The following is a 23,038-nucleotide window of genomic DNA, read 5'->3' as shown; positions in this document are numbered from 1 at the left end:
GTCTCAATGGCTAGACATCGTCTTGGCAGTTTTGCCTATGAGTGTACCTCATATAAGGCCACAATGTCGACAATTATCACCTAGTTTAACCTATAAAGTCATTAAGTTCTAAATCTATAAAATCTAATTAAAAGGGTACCTAAAATACTATGACATGGCAAATTTTAATGTGACGTGGCATATTTAAATGTGACGTCTCTTATTTTTAATGTGACATGGCGAATTAATGTGACATGGATTATCAATTTATTATTACATGACATTAATTTAATTTATTTATCTATAAATTAATTTAATTCACTTATTTATAATATTGAAGGATATTATCATTATTCGTAAATTTATTTTGTACATTAAATATATTGTTTTCCAAAAATTTTGTAACCTTTACAAATTTACATCAAAATTTTATAATTTATAACTAATATTGACATTTTAATTAAATTTTTGTAACAAAACATGTTAATAAATTTCATAATTTATAATTAAAATTGACATTTTAATTGAAATTTTTATAATAGAACATGTTAATAATTTAATTAAGACTCTTCATATTACTTAACACCCACCATTTTTATTAACATTTTTCCTATTTAATTAATTTTTTAATTAAACACATGGTAATAAATTGATTAAAACTCTTCATATACTTAACACCCACCAAATTAATTAAAAGTTTTTACTATTTAATTAATTTTTGTAATATAATATGTTAATAAATTGATTAAAACTCTTTATATTACTTAACACTCATAATTTTCATTAACATTTTTTCCTATTTAATTCACCTCTTGAGTTCCTCGGTAATCAATTATCTAATTTAATAATACCACAAAATAAATTAAAAATATAATTAAAATATGGGAATTTGTGGTTGTGTAATGACTATAAAACCTATAATATGTATAGTGGCTTTTAACTCACTCTATTTACTAGTTGAAAAGCTCGTGCGATGCACGGGGCTTTTATTAAGATCATCTGTATAAATATATTTTATAGTTGATAAAAGAAGTTCAATTTTAAAATCATTGGAAAAAAAAGTTCGTGATCAGTGTAGTTGATCATCAATGAAGTATTAGGGCTTTCAACATAGAAGTTTTGTCATTTAGTAATTATCATTTTAGTTATGAAACATCAAGTAATATAGTAAGAGTGTGTAATTAGTTTTTCCATTATTGTTATAGATATATATCACTGGTTAGTTTTAACTAAATACAATAATTATCTCCATAAATATAGTGTAGCTCACCAAATGAAATGAACTGCCCTTAATAACTGAGACATGCCTTTATGAGTTTTGCAAATTATTGTAACCTATAACAACTACGTAAAACTAAATGGTGTTACGTAAAGCAACGGGATCATAATTATCTATATTTAGTGTCTTTAGAGAAAATGTTAGATCTCCGATAGCATAAGTTTACCTTGAGTATCTACAATTAAGAGAGTGTTTTTCTCTTTATATATTTCTCGTAAAATCAAATCCATACTGAATTCCAATAAAATTAATAGCTGATGACCGGTTTTTGCCGTCACTTCCGGTACCAAAAACTATTTATAAAGAACCCAATAAAAGTAGTATTTATTCGGGTGTCGAACACAAAGATGGCGGGGGTTAGATACTTGGTTTGTTTAAGTCTTTAGTTTAGCCAAATAAAAATAAGATGTTGATTAATATAAAACTAAGATGCAAATAAGAAATAAAATTAAACTAAATGAAATTGTTTTTTAATTAATAAGGGGAGGCTAAGGTCTTTGGCCTGGGTTCACAAAGGGCAATTAGGGGGAGAAACAAGGTCTAACAAGAAAAGGGTAATAATGGTGGTCAAGGGTTTAAGACTAATTTCTTAGTCACCTTAAGCTCCTTAATAAGTTGTCACTTGATCGAGATGAACTAGCTACAAATAAAGCATAAAGACTACCCAATAGCATGAGCACCAAGATGGACCGAATGCATCAAAGAGATGTCCTAACTTTCATTAAAACTCATCGATAAACACTTCTATAACCAAATAAAGCATAAAGACTACCCAATAGCATGAGCACCAAGATGGACCGAATGCATCAAAGAGATGTCCTAACTTTCATTAAAACTCATCGATAAACACTTCTATAACCATCTAATAGCACAATGCACCAAGGTAAGCCAAACATGTTAAGGTAATGTCCAATTTTCATTGAGTCATTTCTACAAACACTTCAAATGCATTAAGAGTAGAAACCACATAATCACCCAATTCAAAAGGTTCAACCCAAATTCATCCCCTTAATTACCCAAATTCCCCCTAGACCCTAGATTAGACTACTCACACATGTTCATGGGTGAGAATTCAACAATAAATTGCAACAAAACACAAGTAAACATTGTAAACATGATAAAGATTACTACTTTAGATGAATAATGATTAAACAACATAAGAAATGTAAACTAATGAAGTAAATGTAAACAAAAGATGAGAATTGTACCAACAAAGAAGAAAGGAACAAGCTTGGACAATAATGGAAGAATGAATTTCTTCTAGTCTCCCAAATACAACCCAATTGACTAATTGTATACTAATGAGAAATGAAGAACTTGGATAAATTAAAGAGCAATTACATTAATTTTTAATAAAGATTACAACTTGAGTCTAGGAAAATTGAAGGGAGGAAAATAATTTCTAGGGTTCAAAGATATTTAGAGGGGAGAATGAACTAATCTCATTTTCTAGTCTAAAATGTAGTCTAATTTCTATTCTAATTTATGGTCTAATTGATAGTGTCTCCAAAGTCTCCTTTTTATACAAGTCTAATTAATAATACAACTAATATTCTAATAATAATAATATTAATATTAATATTAATAATCTAATAATACACTCACTCACCCCACAAATACAAAACACACGACTCAAATAAAATAAGGGGGAAGGGGAATGTCGTTCAAAACAAAACAAAAAGGAGAAACAAAAAAGGGAAAAACGAGATCTGAAATTTCCAAAAAGGGGTGCCACCCGGCTCGCCGGCCGCCGACTGTGAATCGGCACAAAACCCGCTGTAACTTTGAGGTGAAATTTGATAGGATTTAGAGCCGATGAGGGGATCGTCTGCCTGTAGGCCGGCTGAGATCCATAGTAGAGATTTGTTGCGGGTTGGGAGCCGGTGAGGCGGCAGACGGCGGGTCGGCTAGGAAAGACTGGTGCTTCAATTGTTTCCACTCAACTCGGTCTCGATTCCGAGTTCAAGGATTGAACTAGAGGATGCTCATGGAGATGGTGCGAAAGGGGTTGCTGCTGGGATTGGGGGATTGAGATGGCGGGTTGAATTGGACAGCAATGGTGATGGAAACTGGTGGTGGTTTTGTTTGTCGTGGTGGTGTAGGTAGAGGATGGTGATGGAGGCAAAGGAAGATGAGGGTGGTTTGCAGGTGTCGGGTTTCGAAAATGGTGATGAAGGTGATTGTTGTTATTGATGCCGGTGGTGAATCGTGGTGAATGGAGAAATGATGAACGGTGATGACAGGTTGTTGGTGAGTGAGTTGTGATGATGGTGCACGGACGAGGTTGAAGTATGGATTTGCAGGGGAGTTGAGCCGCTGGTTTTCGTTCAGGCGAGATGCAGGGGAGGTGAGCAGCTGGTTTTCAAAGGTGAATGGTGATGAGGTTCGAGTCTTGGTGCGAGAGGCAGGGTGAGAGCAGGTGAGGTGATAAATGAAGATGGTGAAGATGAAGGATGAATGAATGGTGATAACTGGTGAAGGAGGTGAGTAAATGTCGGGTTGCTGCTGTTGTTTGAGGTCGCTGCTGGTGTATAATTGATGGACGAATGGACGAGTGATGATGAAGGAGGTGAAGACGGGTTGATGCTGTTGTTGATGATGAGTGGTGTTGGTAAATGGAGGGGTTTGTCAAAGTCAACAATTGACTTTCATTTTGGTTTCATTTGATTTATTTTGCACTTTGACCCGTTTCAACTTGCTTGCATCACCATTCTCCGTCTTTATTCCGCCTTGCTTTCCCGTCTCGCCTATACATTAAAATAATATATTAATAAATTAATACTAATAATACTAATATTATATAAAACCGACTAATTATTAAATTTAACTAATACGACGAATTATTATAAATTAGTAATTAAATGAGCTATTTAAACATTTAACACACACAAAATCGAGTTGAATAAGAGTAAAAGTATGGGTAAAATACGACTAAAATGCTATTTATCAAATCTCCCCACACTTAAACTTTACTCGTCCTCGAGTAAGCTCATTAAAACTAAATCGAGACCCTTAATATACAAGTACTATCTAAACTACTAATATCCGATAAAAGGCAATTAACGGGCCTTCTCCGTCCCTTCAACTCACACCGAGACACAATGAGGTATGCATTCCGATGCAAGGCAAGTGGGGACTTGCGGAAAATCTAGACACATCCAACATTTAAGCACGTAATCAATCATAACATGCATCAATAAAAAAGTCAAACCACTTTCCTCATCTAAGCGGCCGTTTTGTTTTGAGAGATTAAAGGTTTTGGTCGGGAGATACCGTCTCATAGTCTTGACTGGGTGTCAATGCCCTAGTGGTGGCTCAAGCAACCTCAATATGACAACCAAATGCCTAGGAAATAAATTCAAAGGCGGGAAAGGGGGAAGCAAAGCCTAACCTTCAAGATTTACACGACACACACAAGATTCGACCAAATTGACCCATGACTAAGAGGACCTAGACTACCGACTTCCTCACGGTTTTCACTAGTCTCTCATTTCCTTTTTAGAAAGGGTGATTTTTGTTCAAAAAGTAACCAAAATCACTCAACTACTCGACTCGTGAGACATGCCCGCAATCTAAGATGGAATCCTCTCCTACAAGACCATTCATGAGATGCAAAAAAGGAAAATATGCATAAAGAGAAACAAGGGTTGTAACGGGCTAGGTGACGGGACGAAACGGGGTTGGTGCGACCACCATTTTGGGAAAAATGTGGAGGTACACATCAAGAAGTTGCCAAAATTCCATTTCTTCCACTTTTATTACAACAAATGAGTAACGTCTATACCCTAACAAAAATTGGTTTCCCGAATTAATGCAAACATTGTGCAAACCCGACTCACTTTGGAAAAACACGAAAATTATCACCTTATTGCAACCAATGAGTAACGTCTACACCCTAACAAGAAATTGGCTTGCCAAAATCAAGCAAAAATTGTGTAAACCCGACTCACTTAGGAAAAACATCAAGTGCCCTTTTATTCTTGCAACGCCTTTTTCTACTCCAGTGATGAAAGGAGTGTTGCTTGACTTTTTCTCATCAAACAAAGTATAAGTGCAATTTTTACTTCTTTTTCTTTACATTTTTCTCCTTTTCTATTTCCTTTTCTTTTCTTTTTCAAAACCTCTTTATTCAAACCAACCAAATGAATGCAATTATTCCGACTCAAATCATCAACTAGGACTCAAAACACCCTTCTTCATACAACCAACAACATGTAAACAACTTTCTTGATAAGGGAAGGTTGTTTATGGTATGTAGCTAGTTTTGTATGTGCCAAAAGAGAGGTTCAAGCTCAAAAGGAGTTAGCAAAATAGGACCTAGTCTAAAGGGTCGAAAAATTTGGCTTATTTGGCAATGTGAGGATCAAAAAATGAAATGCAACTAATTATTTCAAAATATGCACATAAATGAACATCTCATGGTCTAAAAAGGAAAGGACGCCATGCTTGTGCGTCGTGATGTAACATGCCACGCAAGGAGTCTACTCACACCTAAGGGAGACCGGGTATGGATGTACCGGTCCCAAGGAGGCTCTAAATCTCACATGTAAGTAGCTATGTCGAAATCTAGGCCTAGTCTACGGTCTTGGTCTCACACGATGGTCAAAACTTTCAGGTCTAGCCTCATTTCCCGGGTATTTGCAAGCAAACACCCTAACAAGGAGGTCACAAGGTGCAAGCCACTAAAAGGGGAAAGACACGGCCTAGATAATATCATCATAGAGGGTATCATGCTCCCTTCCTAGACCAAATTTTGTTCAAAAATTTATATACAAACTCAATGCAACAAGAAGGAACACAACACATATATACATGTGAAACGAATGCAAGCAAGAAATGGAAATGAACATAAGGTAAACATGCAACAATTTTGACTAATCCTAGTAACACATCAACACCAACAATCCACAAGTTCCCCAAGGGAACATCCAAGGCACAAAATCTCATTCTCTTTCAAATATACAAGAGATAAAAAGAAAGAACGGTAAAGGAGTAAGAGATTAGAACGAGTTTACCAAGCGACTTCTAGCTCCTTTTTGCCTCAAATGGTCGATGTCTATGCCAAAGGTTAGCCAACAAACAACATATATATATATACAATGCAATGTTTTTGTAATTTTTTTTGAAATTTTTCAATTTTTAGTCATTTTTTGAATTTTTATCAAATTTAAAGGTATATACAAATATAAACAAATATTCACAAAGTGGATATTTCCCTCCCCACACTTGAACATTACTCGTCCCCGAGTAAGTCTCCAATGGAATAAGTCTAGGGAGAGAAGAGGGAAAAGAAAGGAACATATTTTTGTAATTTTTTTTTTCAATTTTTGAAAATAAAAATAACATATTTTTGGTATTTTTGTTTTTGAAAATGAAAATGACATATTTTTAAGTTTTTTTTTTAGGACCTCCCCACACTTATTCATTTACATGGGAGGGCAAGTTGGAGGAATAAAAGAACTTGTTTTTGGAGTTTTGAATATTTGAAAATAAATAATATGTTTTTGTATTTTTAAATGATGGAATTTCCTCCCCACACTTATTTATTTACATATTTCCGATGGAAATAAATGTGTGGAGGAAATTCGGAAATGAAATACATGTTTTTGTTAATTTTTGATTTTTCAAATTTTTAGTGGTTTTCAAATAAGCATGCAATGCATGATCTAACCTATATGCAATATTGAAATACGATGCAAGCTATACTATATGAATGCAAAGAGAGCTAATTTAGATTAGCTCCTTTTTGAATCATGTCACTAAATGCAAAATGCGGTAAAAACTTAATTAAAGAGAAAGAGAATATATACATTGCGGTGGTTCTTAAGTAACTCCACCAAACCTCTTCATTCAAAGACTTCATTCAACCGGGATCAATATCCCGGAATCCCACCAACCTTCCACCTTCAACACAAGAGTCAACAACACACGAACCCTTGGTCTTCATCATCAAATCATGCAACTTACTCATGGCATCTTGAATCTCTTGCCATTTTCGGTTCATTTCTTTTTCAAACTTTTCCTTAGTCTCTTTGTCAACATTAAGGTCACATACCCTATTTTCTTTCGATCTCTTCCTCCATCTTTTTGGTTTCTTCTTTTAAATTCTTGGTTTTGAATTTGGAGGGGCATTTGTGCTAGAATCGAACTTGGTTTCCCAAGTCTTACTCATTTCCCCACACTTATCTTTAGCATTCACTTGTTCTTCAAGGAACTTACCCGGTGGCTCATCATCAACTTTCGGCTCACAAGAAATTAAGAGCTCCATGTTCTCATCTTCATTCTCATGGAATTCTAAAGTTTCCACGACAAACGTGTTTTGAACCACGGTTTTCTTTGAAGCATGTGGTAGCTTGAACTCAACTTTTTCCTTCCCAACTTTGAATGACAATTTTCCCTCTTTGACATCTATAGAATGGCCTACCAAGAATGACACGAGAGCGTCTTCCCATAGGGATGTCCAACACAACAAAAGCTTTCCAATTTGAACCATGATATCCTTGAGAATCCCATTTGGAGATTTGATTGTCCCGTCGGCAAGCTTTATTGTAATGGAAGTGCGGGCTAAGCTTGAAATATTCAACCTCTTCACAAGGGCAAGTGGTATGACACTCACACTTGCCCCTAAGTCACACAAAGCACTATCCACCGTTTGGTCACCCACGGTACATGGAATTGAGAAACTCCAAGGGTCATCAAGTTTGACGGGGATTTCTTTATACTTGACCACATTGCACTCTTCACTTGAGGCATCAAGCTCATGTCTACTAATGTCCACTCTTCTAGAAATGAGTTCTTCTTGCTTGGCCAAAGAGTGTTCTTCTATCATCACCATCTCTTCTTCTTCCGAGTTCTTCTTAACTTCTACCACCACATTTGGTGCTTCCACAATTTCTTCAAGAATAAATTCTTCACTCATAATGGTTGGTGTAGTCATAACCATCTCTCCCTTATCCGGGTCGACTTCAACATCCAAGCTTGTACCATGAATTGTCATTATTTGCTCAAGCACATAGTCTTCTATGCTCTCTTTTTCGGGCTCATGGTCAACTTCTTGGAATGTTTCCATATCCATGGAAAAGGGAGTAGTGTAAGATAACCTCTCTTGACTTGGCAAATCAAATGACTCTTCTTTTTCCTCTTCAACTCCAACCATGATAACATTAACTTCCTTTGCCTTCATAGGGTCTCTTAGATTTTGCCCTTGTCTTAGAAATACACCCGGTGGTTTTTGAGAACTCATGAGAGCTTGGGAAGCCACTTTAGCTTCAAGATTCTTGATTTGTTGTTGGGTATTACTTGCCAAATCCCCTATCACCTTCACTAAGTTGTCATATTTATCATCTCCCATGGTATTACTTGCTTGAGGTGGTGGCTCTTGGTTGAAAGGTTGGTTGGAAATTAGAGGAGGAAAGCCATATCCTTGATCTCTAAAGTTGGAATTTTGGTTGTTCCCTTGTTACCCTTGATTGAACCCTTGGTTTTGCCCTTGGTTGTACCTTTGATTATTGTTGTATCCTTGGTTGAACCCATTGTTGTTGTTCCATTGATTGAATCCTTGACCAAACCCTTGGTTGGCTTGGTTTCCTTGGTAAAAGTTTTGATTACCTTGGTTCCCTTGGTTACACCCATAATCTTGGTATGCTTGAGATTGGTTGATAAAGTTTTGGTTGGAACCTTGGTTGTTGTTGAATGAGGGCCTTGGTGGACGGTTGGAGAAATTGTTAAATGTTTGGAAAGCATTCACCTCTTGCACATTGTTCCCATCAAAGTTGTTGTAATGGTCATTTTCACATACTTCATAAGTATGACCCATCCCTCCACATGACTCACATGTTGATCTTTGCATCACTTCCTCCATGGATGGTCCATGAGAAGTGGTAGTTTGATTTACTTGGTTCACTTGCTTCTTCTTACTCAACTCTTCAAGTTTTTTGGTGAGCATATCAAGCTTAGCATTGGTCTCCACATTCACTAAGAATTCGGGAGGGTGCTTACTTCTTCTCAATACATTCACTCTTGTGCCATAGTTTGCCTCGGAGTCCACCATTTTCTTGATTAGAGTAGTGCCCTCCTCATCACCCAAATGGTCGAATCCCCCTCCCGTGGAGGCATTCACCATTTCTTTTGTTCTTGGCAACAAAGTTTGGAAGAAGGTTTGGGTAACATACCAATCCGGAATCCCATGGTGAGGGCAACTAGCAATGAGGTCTTGATACCGGTCCCATGCCTCACCCAAAGACTCTCCCTCATCTTGTTGAAAGGTATGAATTTTATTTCGTAGCATGGCGGTCTTCGAAGAGGTATAATACTTTGCCATGAATGCTTTGGCCAAGGCATCCCATGTGGTGAAGGTGTCCGGAGGGTGAATGTTCAACCAACGGTCCGCCTTACCCGTTAAGGAGAACGGGAACAACATCATCCTCAAAGTATCTTCGGATACCCCATTTTTCTTCATCATAGAAACCTTCCTCTTGAATTTTCGTAAGTGGGCGTGAGAATCCTCTTCAATGTGTCCCCCAAACAAGTCTTTTTCAATCAACCCGACTTGGGCGGGATGCATCTCAAAGTTGTTGGGAGCCAAGGCGCCAAAATTAATTGGGTCACAAGCATCACTGTGGTTAGGACGGTTATGGTCACGTAAAGCCATTGGTGGTGGTGGATTTGGTATATGAGGGGGTGGTGTTTGAGGTGGAGTATTTGGGTGTTGGAAATTGTAGAAAGGATTTTCTAGAAGGTGATCAATGGTGTTGTTTGGTTGTTGTTGTGTTGTGCTTTCAAAGAGAGGTTGGGTGGGTGAATTTGCTTGGTTTATGGTTGGTTGAGAAGAGGTTATAACCCTTGCAATGGTCCTATTCCTTAAGGCTCTAAAAAGCCTTTCGGGATCGGAGTCAAAGAGCAAAGCTTGGTGGTTCCTCCTAGGCATACAACTTGACAAACCGTAAGACTCCTAGTGCTTTTACACACTAGGGTAAGGCAAAAATCACACACACTCTACAAGAAGCACACAAACTACACAAACAAGCAAACAACAAGTAAAGACTAAAGCTAGAAACTTCAACTAACTAAGCATAACCTAACGCCATCCCCGACAACAGCGCCATTTTGATGACCGGTTTTTGCCGTCACTTCCGGTACCAAAAACTATTTATAAAGAATCCAATAAAAGTAGTATTTATTCGGGTGTCGAACACAAAGATGGCGGAGGTTAGATACTTGGTTTGTTTAAGTCTTTAGCTTAGCCAAATAAAAATAAGATGTTGATTAATATAAAACTAAGATGCAAATAAGAAATAAAAGTAAACTAAATGAAATTGTTTTTTAATTAATAAGGGGATGCTAAGGTCTTTGGGTTCACAAAGGGCAATTAGGGGGAGAAACAAGGTCTAACAAGAAAAGGGTAATAATGGTGGTCAAGGGTTTAAGACTAATTTCTTAGTCACCTTAAGCTCCTTAATAAGTTGTCACTTGATCGAGATGAACTAGCTACAAATAAAGCATAAAGACTACCCAATAGCATGAGCACCAAGACGGACCGAATGCATCAAAGAGATGTCCTAACTTTCATTAAAACTCATCGATAAACACTTCTATAACCATCTAATAGCACAATGCACCAAGGTAAGCCAAACATGTTAAGGTAATGTCCAATTTTCATTGAGTCATTTCTACAAACACTTCAAATGCATTAAGAGTAGAAACCACATAATCACCCAATTCAAAAGGTTAACAACCCAAATTCATCCCCTTAATTACCCAAATTCCCCCTAGACCCTAGATTAGACTACTCACACATGTTCATGGGTGAGAATTCAACAATAAATTGCAACAAAACACAAGTAAACATTGTAAACATGATAAAGATTACTACTTTAGATGAATAATGATTAAACAACATAAGAAATGTAAACTAATGAAGTAAATGTAAACAAAAGATGAGAATTGTACCAACAAAGAGGAAAGGAACAAGCTTGGACAATAATGGAAGAATGAATTTCTTCTAGTCTCCCAAATACAACCCAATTGACTAATTGTATACTAATGAGAAATGAAGAACTTGGATAAATTGAAGAGCAATTACAAATTTTTAATAAAGATTACAACTTGAGTCTAGGAAAATTGAAGGGAGGAAAATAATTTCTAGGGTTCTAAGATATTTAGAGGGGAGAATGAACTAATCTCATTTTCTAGTCTAAAATGTAGTCTAATTTCTATTCTAATTTATGGTCTAATTGATAGTGTCTCCAAAGTCTCCTTTTTATACAAGTCTAATTAATAATACAACTAATATTCTAACAATAATAATAATAATATTAATATTAATAATCTAATAATACACTCACTTACTCACCCCACAAATACAAAACACACGACTCAAATAAAATAAGGGGGAAGGGGAATGTCGTTCAAAACAAAACAAAAAGGAGAAACAAAAAAGGGAAAAACGAGATTTGAAATTTCCAAAAAGGGGTGCCAGCCGGCTCGCCGGCCGCCGGCTGTGAATCGGCACAAAACCCGCTGTAACTTTGAGGTGAAATTTGATAGGATTTAGAGCCGGTGAGGGGATCGTCTGCCTGTAGGCCGGCTGAGATCCATAGTAGAGATTTGTTGCGGGTTGGGAGCCGGTGAGGCGGCAGACGGCGGGTCGGCTAGGAAAGACTGGTGCTTCAATTGTTTCCACTCAACTCGGTCTCGATTCCGAGTTCAAGGATTGAACTAGAGGATGCTCATGGAGATGGTGCGAAAGGGGTTGCTGCTGGGATTGGTGGATTGAGATGGCGGGTTGAATTGGACAACAATGGTGATGGAAACTGGTGGTGGTTTTGTTTGTCGTGGTGGTGTAGGTAGAGGATGGTGATGGAGGCAGAGGAAGATGAGGGTGGTTTGCAGGTGTTGGGTTTCGAAAATGGTGATGAAGGTGATTGTCGTTATTGATGCCGGTGATGAATCGTGGTGAATGGAGAAATGATGAACGGTGATGACAGGTTGTTGGTGAGTGAGTTGTGATGATGGTGCACGGACGAGGTTGAAGTATGGATTTGCAGGGGAGTTGAGCAGTTGGTTTTCGTTCAGGCGAGATGCAGGGGAGGTGAGCAGCTGGTTTTCGAAGGTGAATGGTGATGAAGTTCGAGTCTTGGTGCGAGAGGCAGGGTGAGAGCAGGTGAGATGATAAATGAAGACGGTGAAGATGAAGGATGAATGAATGGTGATAACTGGTGAAGGAGGTGAGTAAATGTTGGGTTGCTGCTGTTGTTTGAGGTCGCTGCTGGTGTATAATTGATGGACGAATGGACGAGTGATGATGAAGGAGGTGAAGACGGGTTGATGCTGTTGTTGATGATGAGTGGTGTTGGTAAATTGAGGGGTTTGTCAAAGTCAACAATTGACTTTCATTTTGGTTTCCTTTGATTTATTTTGCACTTTGACCCGTTTCAACTTGCTTGCATCACCAGTCTCCGTCTTTATTCCGCCTTGCTTTCCCGTCTCGCCTATACATTAAAATAATATATTAATAAATTAATACTAATAATACTAATATTATATAAAACCGACTAATTATTAAATTTAACTAATACGACGAATTATTATAAATTAGTAATTTAATGAGCTATTTAAACATTTAACGCACACAAAATCGAGTTGAAAGAGTAAAAGTATGGGTAAAATACGACTAAAATGCTACTTATCAATAGCCTCTAAACAACAGTACAAAAATATATGTGATTCTATTACATAGAATGCATGAGACTCCATTAGGATCATCTTTAACAATATGCATGTTGAATGTAATACGAATTCAAACGTTGGTTTACATTATCATGGTTTGATAGTAGAAGTCAACTAAGTTGATAAAAAAAAAGTTTAACTATGTTGAAAATCGGAACACAGAAAACTTTTGGGTTGATTTAGTTGATTGTTGATGGATCATCAGTCCCTTTACAATTCATGGATTATACAACCCATTGTATATGTTGTACAGTGTAGAATATGAGCTTTGTGATAAAGTATCCGAGCTTTATGTTAAATAATATGAGTTTTATTAGAAAGTATTGAACTCATCCATTTACACATTAAAAACATGAACTTTGAATTAGCTCAGAAAAAATACATATAAGCTCGGATTCTTATACCTTGGTTGTACAATGTTTATGCTACAACTGGATGTATAATCCTATTTCTAGTCCCTTTAACATAAAAGTTACTTTTTTTGGTATTAATTATATCAGTTGTATAGTATCCGAAGTTGTATAACATCCGAAGACACAGTTGTATTATGTAATTACCTATTTGTATTATGTAATTACCTATTTTTATTGTTGTACGCACTATCGATTTTAGTTAATTTAAAACGTCATTCCCAAAAATGTGGTTTAATTCCATAAAATGAACACGTGATAATTGAGACTGGTTTTATAAGATTCACAAATTAGATTAACTTACAACATCTACCAATATTCCATTTTGTAAGCATACGACAATGTAAATGTTGAATGGTGGTACGCAAAACAACATGTATCTCAATTATATATGTAGCGGCCTGTTTGGAGGATTTTTGTTAGATCTCTAAAAAATAAAAAATTATTTTTGGCTATCTACCATTAATATTGGTTGTTCCCTATGAACTTCATGTGAAATATAAAATACAAAATCTAATTTTTTAGATGTGAGATATATTTTTGAGTCAATTAACGGTCAAACTTTTCAAAATTTGACCTCCAAAAAACAAATCAGGAGTTTTGTGTGGATTGGAGGGAGTAGGATATTAGGATACTACTCATAAACTCGACTAGTTTTAGATTAATTCTATTAAAACTATAACTCATTTTTGTTTATTTGAAATGTTATCTATTAACAAAATCAAGTTTCATTATGTTACATTTTTATTCTACTCTTTATTTATAATAAGAAAATGAACAAAATTTCAGAACATAGTTTCAATTTTAAGAAATGGCTTCAAATTAGTAAATATATATGTACAATCGTTTCACTTCTTAACCAATATATATGAGTTTGACCTAATTTATTACACTAAGGAGTACTTTATATTCAACTAAACTCATATGGGATACCTTATAGTTAACCATTAACAAAAAAAAAGGACTATTTCCACTTTAATTTGCTGTCCTGAGGATTAGCCTAATTTCATTTTAGTGTCGTGAGGTTTGCATAATTTCACTTTGGTGCCCTGAGGTTTTGACTACTTACCACTTTAGTGACCTATACATAACATTCTTAGTATTTTATACTCCCTCCATTCATCTTTTATCTTCCCATTTCTCTAATATATATGGGGAGTATTTTATTGAAATGGGAAGATAAAAGATGAATGAAGGGAGTACTAAAAAAATATTTTAAACGTAAAGGCTTTTTTTTTTGCAATATTATGTTGATTATACTATTTTGTATGCAGTTTAATATCCAATTTTGCAGTTTATTTTACTGAAAATGTAATTAAGATAAAAGTTGACTATTGAATGTTTTAGGTCACCAAAATGAAATTTTATTTAATACTCAAGTTACCAAAGTGGGAAGTAGTTGAAAACTCAGGACACCAAAGTGGAATTATGCAAACCTCAGGGCATTAAAGTGGAATTAACCCAAACCTCAGGGACCAAAATGGAAATTTTTCAAAAAAAAAACTACGAAAAGCTACTGTAAAAACTATTACACTTTTAAATATACAATCAGTCTATGACCAAGTAATAAGTCTAATAACCAGCCATACGCAAACCGCGGTAATAACTAAGTGAATAAAAACACATAGATGAATTGGAGTTTAGAAAGTAAAAAATTGACGTAACCGCATAATTTTGTATATTTGGCAGTTCGATACATTTTTAACGTCTATTATGGATTTGATATGAATTTGAAACCAGTTTGAAGAAAAAATAGGTGATATAATAGTAGATTATTTATAGTTATTACAATTTTTCTATATATTTATCGTACACTGATTTATTCATAGTTAGCTGGTTCTTGGATTATTAGTCCCACATAAAATCGTAATTCTTGACTTTGTTCATTTGCATTTAATTTTTTGGCTCATTTGACAAAATCGATATGAGATTTATTTAATATTTTTAAATGGTAGCTCAATTTTTTTTTAATCTTATGTGAATATTATTGGTAATCTAATCATACACATTTGATACGTTATAGAAAGTCAGAGTTAAAACTATTTCATGCCATCATTGAAGTTGTTTATTTTTAATATTGTCACTGTAGAAATTTTTTTCTGCCAAATACTAAGTAAATCTTATCTTTACTTCTTTTTCCTATTATGACATGTTACTTTTTCCGAAATATTTTTTTTTCAAAATAAAAATTAGTTTTTTTCTAAGGTTTTTTTAAGACAATTACGGGTTTGGTTATAATTAACAACTCGAATCTTTTGTAAATATTTTAAATATTCAAAAAAAAAATTACATAAAATTATCTTTGTTACTACACGAGTTTCACTAAGTAGTAAAAATCGATTTTTGACAATATTTTATATTTGTAAGAAATTAAGATCTCTTTTTTTTTTCTCACAAAGATTAATTGTATGTTTATAAAATAAATTTTTTAACACTTTTATACGTTTATTATATGATTTTTTTTTGCATTATAAATATTTCTAAAATAAATATTCTTTATAAAGTTATTTTTCTATTATTATTTTTGTAACGTATAATCGATAAATTATTAGATCTACTTCTATTAGTATTATTATTTACTTCGATTAGGATTACTTTCTCATAAATTATTAGATCTACTTTGATTATGATAATTTTCTCATAAATTATTAGAAGGGAAAAGCTAGATCTACACTTATTAGGATTTCTAAAAAAGTTGGACTCTCTAATATCGCTCGAAAAGTTTCTACTTTATATATATGTATGTATTGATTGATTGATATATATATATATGGAATATGATTGATTTTATTCACCAACAAATACTTAAGCGTTAGTTTAATTTCTGTTTATTGATTGAATAAATTAGAGTTTTTAGACCTCTAACTAGTTTTGTCACCCGTGCAATGCACGGGATAACTTTGTCTTAGGATTTTGACGTTTATTTTATCCACAAAATTGAACGTCAATGTTTGAATATAAATGTATAACAAATTATTGTACAAATTACGATATATAATACAAGACAATTACGTATTTTTGAAAAAATATAAATAGTTTAAATTACGAAGACAAATATTTTTTTTCTATGTCAATTACGAAAACAAATATATTTGAACAAAATAGTAATTCAAAATTTGCACCGAAACTTTCCAATCCATTGACATAAAATATGTACTCTTTTATTTGAGTCTATCTTTTAATAAAACAATACACTCATAATTTATCAGTTTATACCTTACATTTTTTTACCTTTAATTTTAACTCATTTTTGTGCCTTTTGTATTTCTTCCCTCTTCAGATTACCCATGTGATACTTTGCTTTATCTGCATTCACATACGTTTAATAATGTTTTAAAGTTTATATAAAAAAATATATTGATCAAAAGGTAAAACATTAACATGGCAAGAACTTGACAAATGAATCAGAATATTGTCACATGTAAATTATTTAAATAAAATAAAATGGAAAACATGAATTCAAATATAAAGCCAATGATTCATAAAAACCAACAACATAACAAATTAAAATATACTTTATTGGACACAACAACAACAACAACGCCCAATATCTCACTATAATCAAAATAAATAAATTAAACCATAAAATATAATCCACAACTTAGAAACGCATGGGCAAAGTTATCCCGTGCATTGCACGGGTGACAAAACTAGTTAGAGGTCTAAAAACTCTAATTTATTCAATCAATAAACAGAAATTAAACTAACGCTTAAGTATTTGTTGGTGAATAAAATCAATCATATTCCATAATCTTTAAGCCGATTAAAACAATAAATTATTAACGATCTCGTGGTTTCCACGGGCTCCAAAACTAGTTAGTATATAAATATGAGAATGTATCCTGTATATAAAACCATACGTGTGTATATATAAAAAATAGATTAGATCTTTTGGAAGTACAAAAAAAATTACTTAGATGTTAAACAATGTTTGCAGTTAAGCTTTTTTGAAAAACTAAAAACATCAAATAATACCTCACTTAACAATTTTTTTTTTTTTTTTTTTTTGACAATCACCTCACTTAACAATTGAATTAGGATCATCTCCATTTTGAAAGGAAATAGATGTTCATTACTAAACAGTCTAAAATAAATAAGGAAATTGAGAAAAAAGTAAAATTATCGAAGATTAAATCTCACTTAGTGTATTAATTAGATAGTAGAGAAATCGAAATGAGAAAAATCAATAGAGATACTGATTCCTAACAATTATATTGGGCTATTGCCTAATGGCTATCTTGGTTCGATTGTGAAACTGAAAAGAGATAAAAGTTTAGGTGTTCCTAAAAGTTGACTTCCTCACCTCAAAGTGAAAGCATCCTATATTTGGTTCTGGTATGTTGGTTTTTAGGTGAAGTTGATATCCTACCACAAATTTTTAAACTTAAAATAACTCCCTTTGAACTAAATGACTCACTTTCAGAAACAGAATTTCGACTGGAAGTCTGCAACCCAAAAAAAATTACTCCGTATAATTACCAAGTAACAATTTAAGCTTAAAATATAAGGTGAACTTGATGGAGTAACAATTTCGATGTTATGCCTTGCTGAAAACCACATGAAAACTTGTAATGTAAATCAAAAACAGAAATTACATTATAGTTTCCGTTGTCGTCTTCCTCACATCTTACTCCTAACTTGTATGCTTTCGCTAACTAGGAAGAGTAAAACTAGGGTTCAAAAACTGAAGTGATACACAACAGAGTTGGAGTATGAAGTAGAGTATAACTTAATCGCACATGTTCTCATTTTGACTCGGATTGCTACCCCAGCTTGAAATCCAGGCTGTCAATTCGGCTACGTTACTCGTTATGTCGTCGACGGAGTTACTCTTCATTGCTATCACTATGTCTTCTGGGTAGCTTTCTTTAGCCTCCTCAAGCAAAACTTGAAATATTTCACATTCAATATTGTTGGACAGTTTTGACCCTGTATAGCCTCTGAGGTAGGATAATCATATTAGGTGCTTCTCAACTATACATTCAATAACGATGAAAAACGAGCCTCGTATGCGACAGTCTCACACGTGTAAGACCAACCCAAATGTCTTGAGTATTCCTTACAGGATCGCTGGGATTTCACGTGTGAGGCCAACTTATATACGTTTTGTGAACAATGAAATAAGGGCGACAAAAGTAGCATTTGAGCTTGTACAGAGCTTACCTTTTACTAAGGCGATCATACAATATAGAATTCTCAGTTTGCAGCACCACAATACGATCAAACCACCGCTCTGGGAAGAAGTCACAACCATGATAATCCACAATGACACCACCCCCTTCCATCAGATCTTCAAGCTCATCAATAACCTGCCAAAGGCTCAGAGGGAAAAATGCAACAACAGACGTCAATCATAACCAAAAGCAGAGTTATAGTGCAAAACACCTGCACACATCATTGCCATCATCAATCTGAAGGAGAGATAATGATCAACACAAGAGCAAGCAATAGAAATATCAAAGCGTTGAAGAGACCAGCCTTGGTGGTAGAAATTGATTTTAGCATTCTCTCATAATCGTCGTTGCGGTCATAAATTTAGACTAAGGATCGGTTTGTGAAGTAGAAACTACTCAAACTAGTACTGTATGTCTGTATGTACCATAAACGTGGTTTCATTGTGTCAGCCCAGATTTGATACCACGAACCCAACAACTACTAATAAGTCTTTACCGAATAGATTAGCGATATATAGAATTATAGAGTACCACACAAGAGACAAATGAATAAAATAAAACAATTCATGTGCTTATATGGCTAAGTGCCTAAGTTGAAGTATAAAAACAGTAGAAACGGCCCCTCTCTTCTAATCTTTCTAAGTTCTAAGTTCATAATGTCCCGCTTTATTGAACGCCAGGGGAAGCAGCAGAAGGGACATCCGGACAAGGAACAGCAGAAAGCTGCATGCAATATGAAAGCACACATCAAACTACCTTCCTACAGTAAAGTTATCTTTAGCGGGCCTTGTTGATTAAAGTCTTTTATACAAGAAGCGTCGATGACATACACAATCAACTCCTTACCCAGAGGTTCAGAACTAGCTGTCAGCTACAAACTAGCTCCCTCGTATCCCATATTGTTCCCACTACGAGTACATGTACAAGGACTATAGTTAAGGCAAACCTAGAAGAATTTGGAAGACATTTAATGGATAACATGGTTATTAATCCCGCAACTTTCATGAATATGTAAGGATTGTAATTAGCTAGTTACTTACTGAAGTCCACCAAGATGCCTTGTAGCCAACACTTGGTATGCTATAAGATGAAGTCATCACAAATTCACAACCCATTTAGATCTTGTCTCATTACTACTAGTTGTCCACTATGAAGTATCTCCCTCGCCGTGTTTATACTCACAAATCAGCCGAGTATAGGACCTCCACAAACATAATTATAAACCCAAAAAATTCACATGGCCGCTAAGCTCAACATCCTTTTGGCTCATGATCCATAACACCCTTTGACCATTCAATTGACCCACTTTATAATACTACTATAGTACTCATTTTGTAGGGCAGAAAAAAATTGATTCTAGCAGCCAAGATGTGTTTCTCCAATTACTCCGTGTATGGCACTAAATTATCCAGTAAACCTAACACTACGAATTACAATATCCAACTCATGATGTGGTTTTCGTTTGTCATTGTAATACACCTCCTAGGCATGCAGGATAGCTTGATAAATTTCCTCATGATGTACGTCTTGTACGCATGATGTTGATCATACCATTAAAGAGCTTAACTGTAAGCCAAATTGTTTGGCGATAAGCAGGTTAACTTTCAATTGTGTTTGATCCTACTACAAGAAATTAGAGATAGTAACCCTTTGTTAGTAAGAAGTAACCCAAAGGGACACCAATAACAGAATGTAGTCAAAAGCAACACTACGAGCTAACATACAATGGCATACCCAGGCTAACTTTCAAATGCATTTGTAATCACAAGAAGTTGAGATATAACCTTTGTAAGTAGTAAGAAGTAACCCCCACGATGAAACTGAATGTCGTAAAAAGTGACACTACCTAGCTAGAAGTAGTTAACCGAAACAAACACCAAGTATCCAAACCTCTTCCGAGCCCAACTTCCACAGCCCACCCGATAACACAGCAGAATTTACAGAGCGTTGATGGCACAGAACAACCCTTACTGTAGTGAGTGATTAACCAATCAGACAATTAAATGACTACCCTCCTCATTCCTCATTCCTCATTCACATACATACAGCAGTGTAAAACATTACAAAAATACAGAATAAGCAGTAATCAGAAGCAAAGTACAAATTTCGCTTACCAGATCCTCATTAATGACATGGCAATCAAATTGATCATCCCAACCATCATGAAGGTTCTTCTCCCTGACCAAATCACCAATATTAACGTGGCGAAGCTGAGTTGCCTCTGCTAAAGCTGTGGCGGTAGTTGTTTTACCAGTCCCCGGTGTTCCAGTAATCAAAAGGTTAGGCTTGACCCTCCCCATGGTGACGTTTCTGATCCTTAACCGTTCACTGCAATAAAAGGGTTCAATTGATTGTTATTTGAAATTCCGAACACAGCGAAAAATCGACCTAAAATATGAAAATTAGGGTTTATACCTCAAACTCGAGAAAGAAGAAGGGTGGTACTGAAAACTGAAGCTGATTTTGTTCTCAACGTTGGAGAGCGGCTCGGAGCGGAACGAGTGACTAATAGACCGGTCCAATTCTAACCCGACTGTTTTTTTAAGGGTCAAGACCAAAAAAATCTCGCCTTGTACAACAGTACTTGTTTGAGCTGAATTGAAATAACATGTTATTTTAGAGTAGAAACCAAATTTAAATGGATTTGACCCATCAGATCAAAGATAAATTAATGATTTTATTAAAATATGGAGCATATTTATATATTATATTTGATAGAAAAATTAAAAAACTATTAATTTTAGGACTTTAAATTACACAATTTAAAAAATAATTTTATAACTTTTAGTAACAAAGTAAATTATTAAAATAACTTGATATAATTGACAATATATGATTAATGTAAGCATTAAATATAATTAATATTTTATATATGTTTTAATTTTCTTTAAAAAAAATGCTTAAAAAATCGGTGAAAAAAGGCTTTAGAAAGGTTTTTTTTTTTTTTTTTTTTTACCAATAATCTGACTCTAACTCAGCCAATGACTCGTATGACGCGATCCGTATTTAACAAGAGTACAAGACCCCTAATTAACCCAACCCGTACTTTGACTTGAACCCGACATGATTCCTCACCCGCCCGACCCATTTAATAGGACTAGTGACCAAAGATAATTTTAAAGATTTGCACTTGTAAAACGAGTAAAACTGATTGTACAATTGAGGCTATTAAGCCAAGAGTTATAAATTATATATTTTACTCAGGAGTAAGGACCCGTGCAAAGATGTGATTTTCTATTGAATGTATAACACTTTTTCAAAGAATTTATTATTATACAAAGTATATGTACTCGAAAACAACCTAAAATTACTTGTAAAGGACAAATATAATTATTACTCCCTTCATACCACACTAATGGTAACATTAACTTTTTCACATTTGTCGAGACACGTTTTGCAACGTGAATATCTTTAGTTACACATTATTAAAAATTATAAAAATTTGATATTTTTATATCATTTATGACGATAAATCAAACAAGATCTCCCATGACGATATTTTGTCTTATAGATAAAGAATAATATCGAAGATTCCCTACGACCATGAATAGTGCCGAGATTCTCAATGTTACCATTGATCTGATATGAAGGGAGTATAATACAGTTACGACATTTAATCGTATAGTACAAATGATGTTATCTAATCACTATAGTGATTGGATATCGTTACACTGGACACATGACCAACTCCTCCGATCCGGCCGACCGCCTACTCCCGGGCACAGTACTCCCTCTCGACGACATTAGAAGGACTCCACGCCCAAAACTTCTACCAAACTTGCCAAGTGAAATACAGAATCAACTCTCAAAAGATACCAACCCGTAAACTCACTTATCCAAGATATTTATATTAGTCCTTAACCAGAAAAAAAAAAAAGAATAAAGGAAAGTAGTTCAACTCCTTCACTTAGCCTTATCTAACAAATCATGAAAACAATGTATGTAGAAACGGTCCCCGGCAATGGTGGAGGATTAACAAAAAAAAAAAAAGATTAGGCGCTCTAATCAACACTAATTAGATGATGCTAGATATCATGAACATTACGCTGTAAAAAATTGGGTACCGTCCATCAAAAGTGATACAAACAAGCTGGTGATTGATGAATTCATGATTACAACCTGAACTGTACACTTCCTCCCTCATCATTTTTTCCAACATATGTACTCGCAATAAATTACACTATGTTATATGGTCCCCGTTACACGACCACTTGCTTAACACATTTGTTAACTTCATTAAAATGGCTGTAAAAATGAGAAATTACATATTATCGTTTAAGACAATTGTATACAACTTTAATTTAAAACGGGTTAAAATAAATAGAGAAAATAAAATGTCGATTGACTATCAAAAAGTTAATCTTATCTATCTAAATGGGATGTTATTTAACCCATTTTAAGCTTATCTTATCTTATTCCCTTTTTAACTAAAACCAACCAAAGTTGTGGTGTACTCTTGTAGAGGGACT

At 34.6% G+C, this 23,038-nt stretch overlaps 1 protein-coding gene and 1 non-coding gene across 2 annotated transcripts; one reads left to right on the top strand and one right to left on the bottom strand.

Moving 5' to 3' along the window:
- The first annotated feature begins 9,438 nt into the window (after positions 1 to 9,438).
- Positions 9,439 to 9,545, top strand: LOC141621994 (small nucleolar RNA R71). The gene has a single exon (XR_012532818.1). It is a non-coding gene; the product is annotated as a small nucleolar RNA R71 (small nucleolar RNA).
- Positions 9,546 to 17,857: 8,312 nt separating this feature from the next.
- On the bottom strand, positions 17,858 to 21,074 carry LOC141602761 (adenylate kinase isoenzyme 6 homolog). Its single transcript, XM_074422855.1, has 4 exons — positions 20,985 to 21,074; positions 20,684 to 20,897; positions 18,559 to 18,704; positions 17,858 to 18,335 (listed from the first exon to the last, which is right to left on the bottom strand). The coding sequence occupies exons 2-4, from the start codon at positions 20,867 to 20,869 to the stop codon at positions 18,125 to 18,127; spliced, it is 543 nt and encodes a 180-aa protein (XP_074278956.1). The 5' UTR covers positions 20,870 to 20,897; positions 20,985 to 21,074; the 3' UTR covers positions 17,858 to 18,124.
- Between the last annotated feature and the right edge of the window lie 1,964 nt (positions 21,075 to 23,038).

The sequence above is a fragment of the Silene latifolia genome, chromosome 1, assembly GCF_048544455.1.
Source record: "Silene latifolia isolate original U9 population chromosome 1, ASM4854445v1, whole genome shotgun sequence".
Taxonomy (NCBI): Eukaryota; Viridiplantae; Streptophyta; class Magnoliopsida; order Caryophyllales; family Caryophyllaceae; genus Silene; species Silene latifolia.
This window is presented reverse-complemented; position numbering and strand designations above follow the sequence as displayed.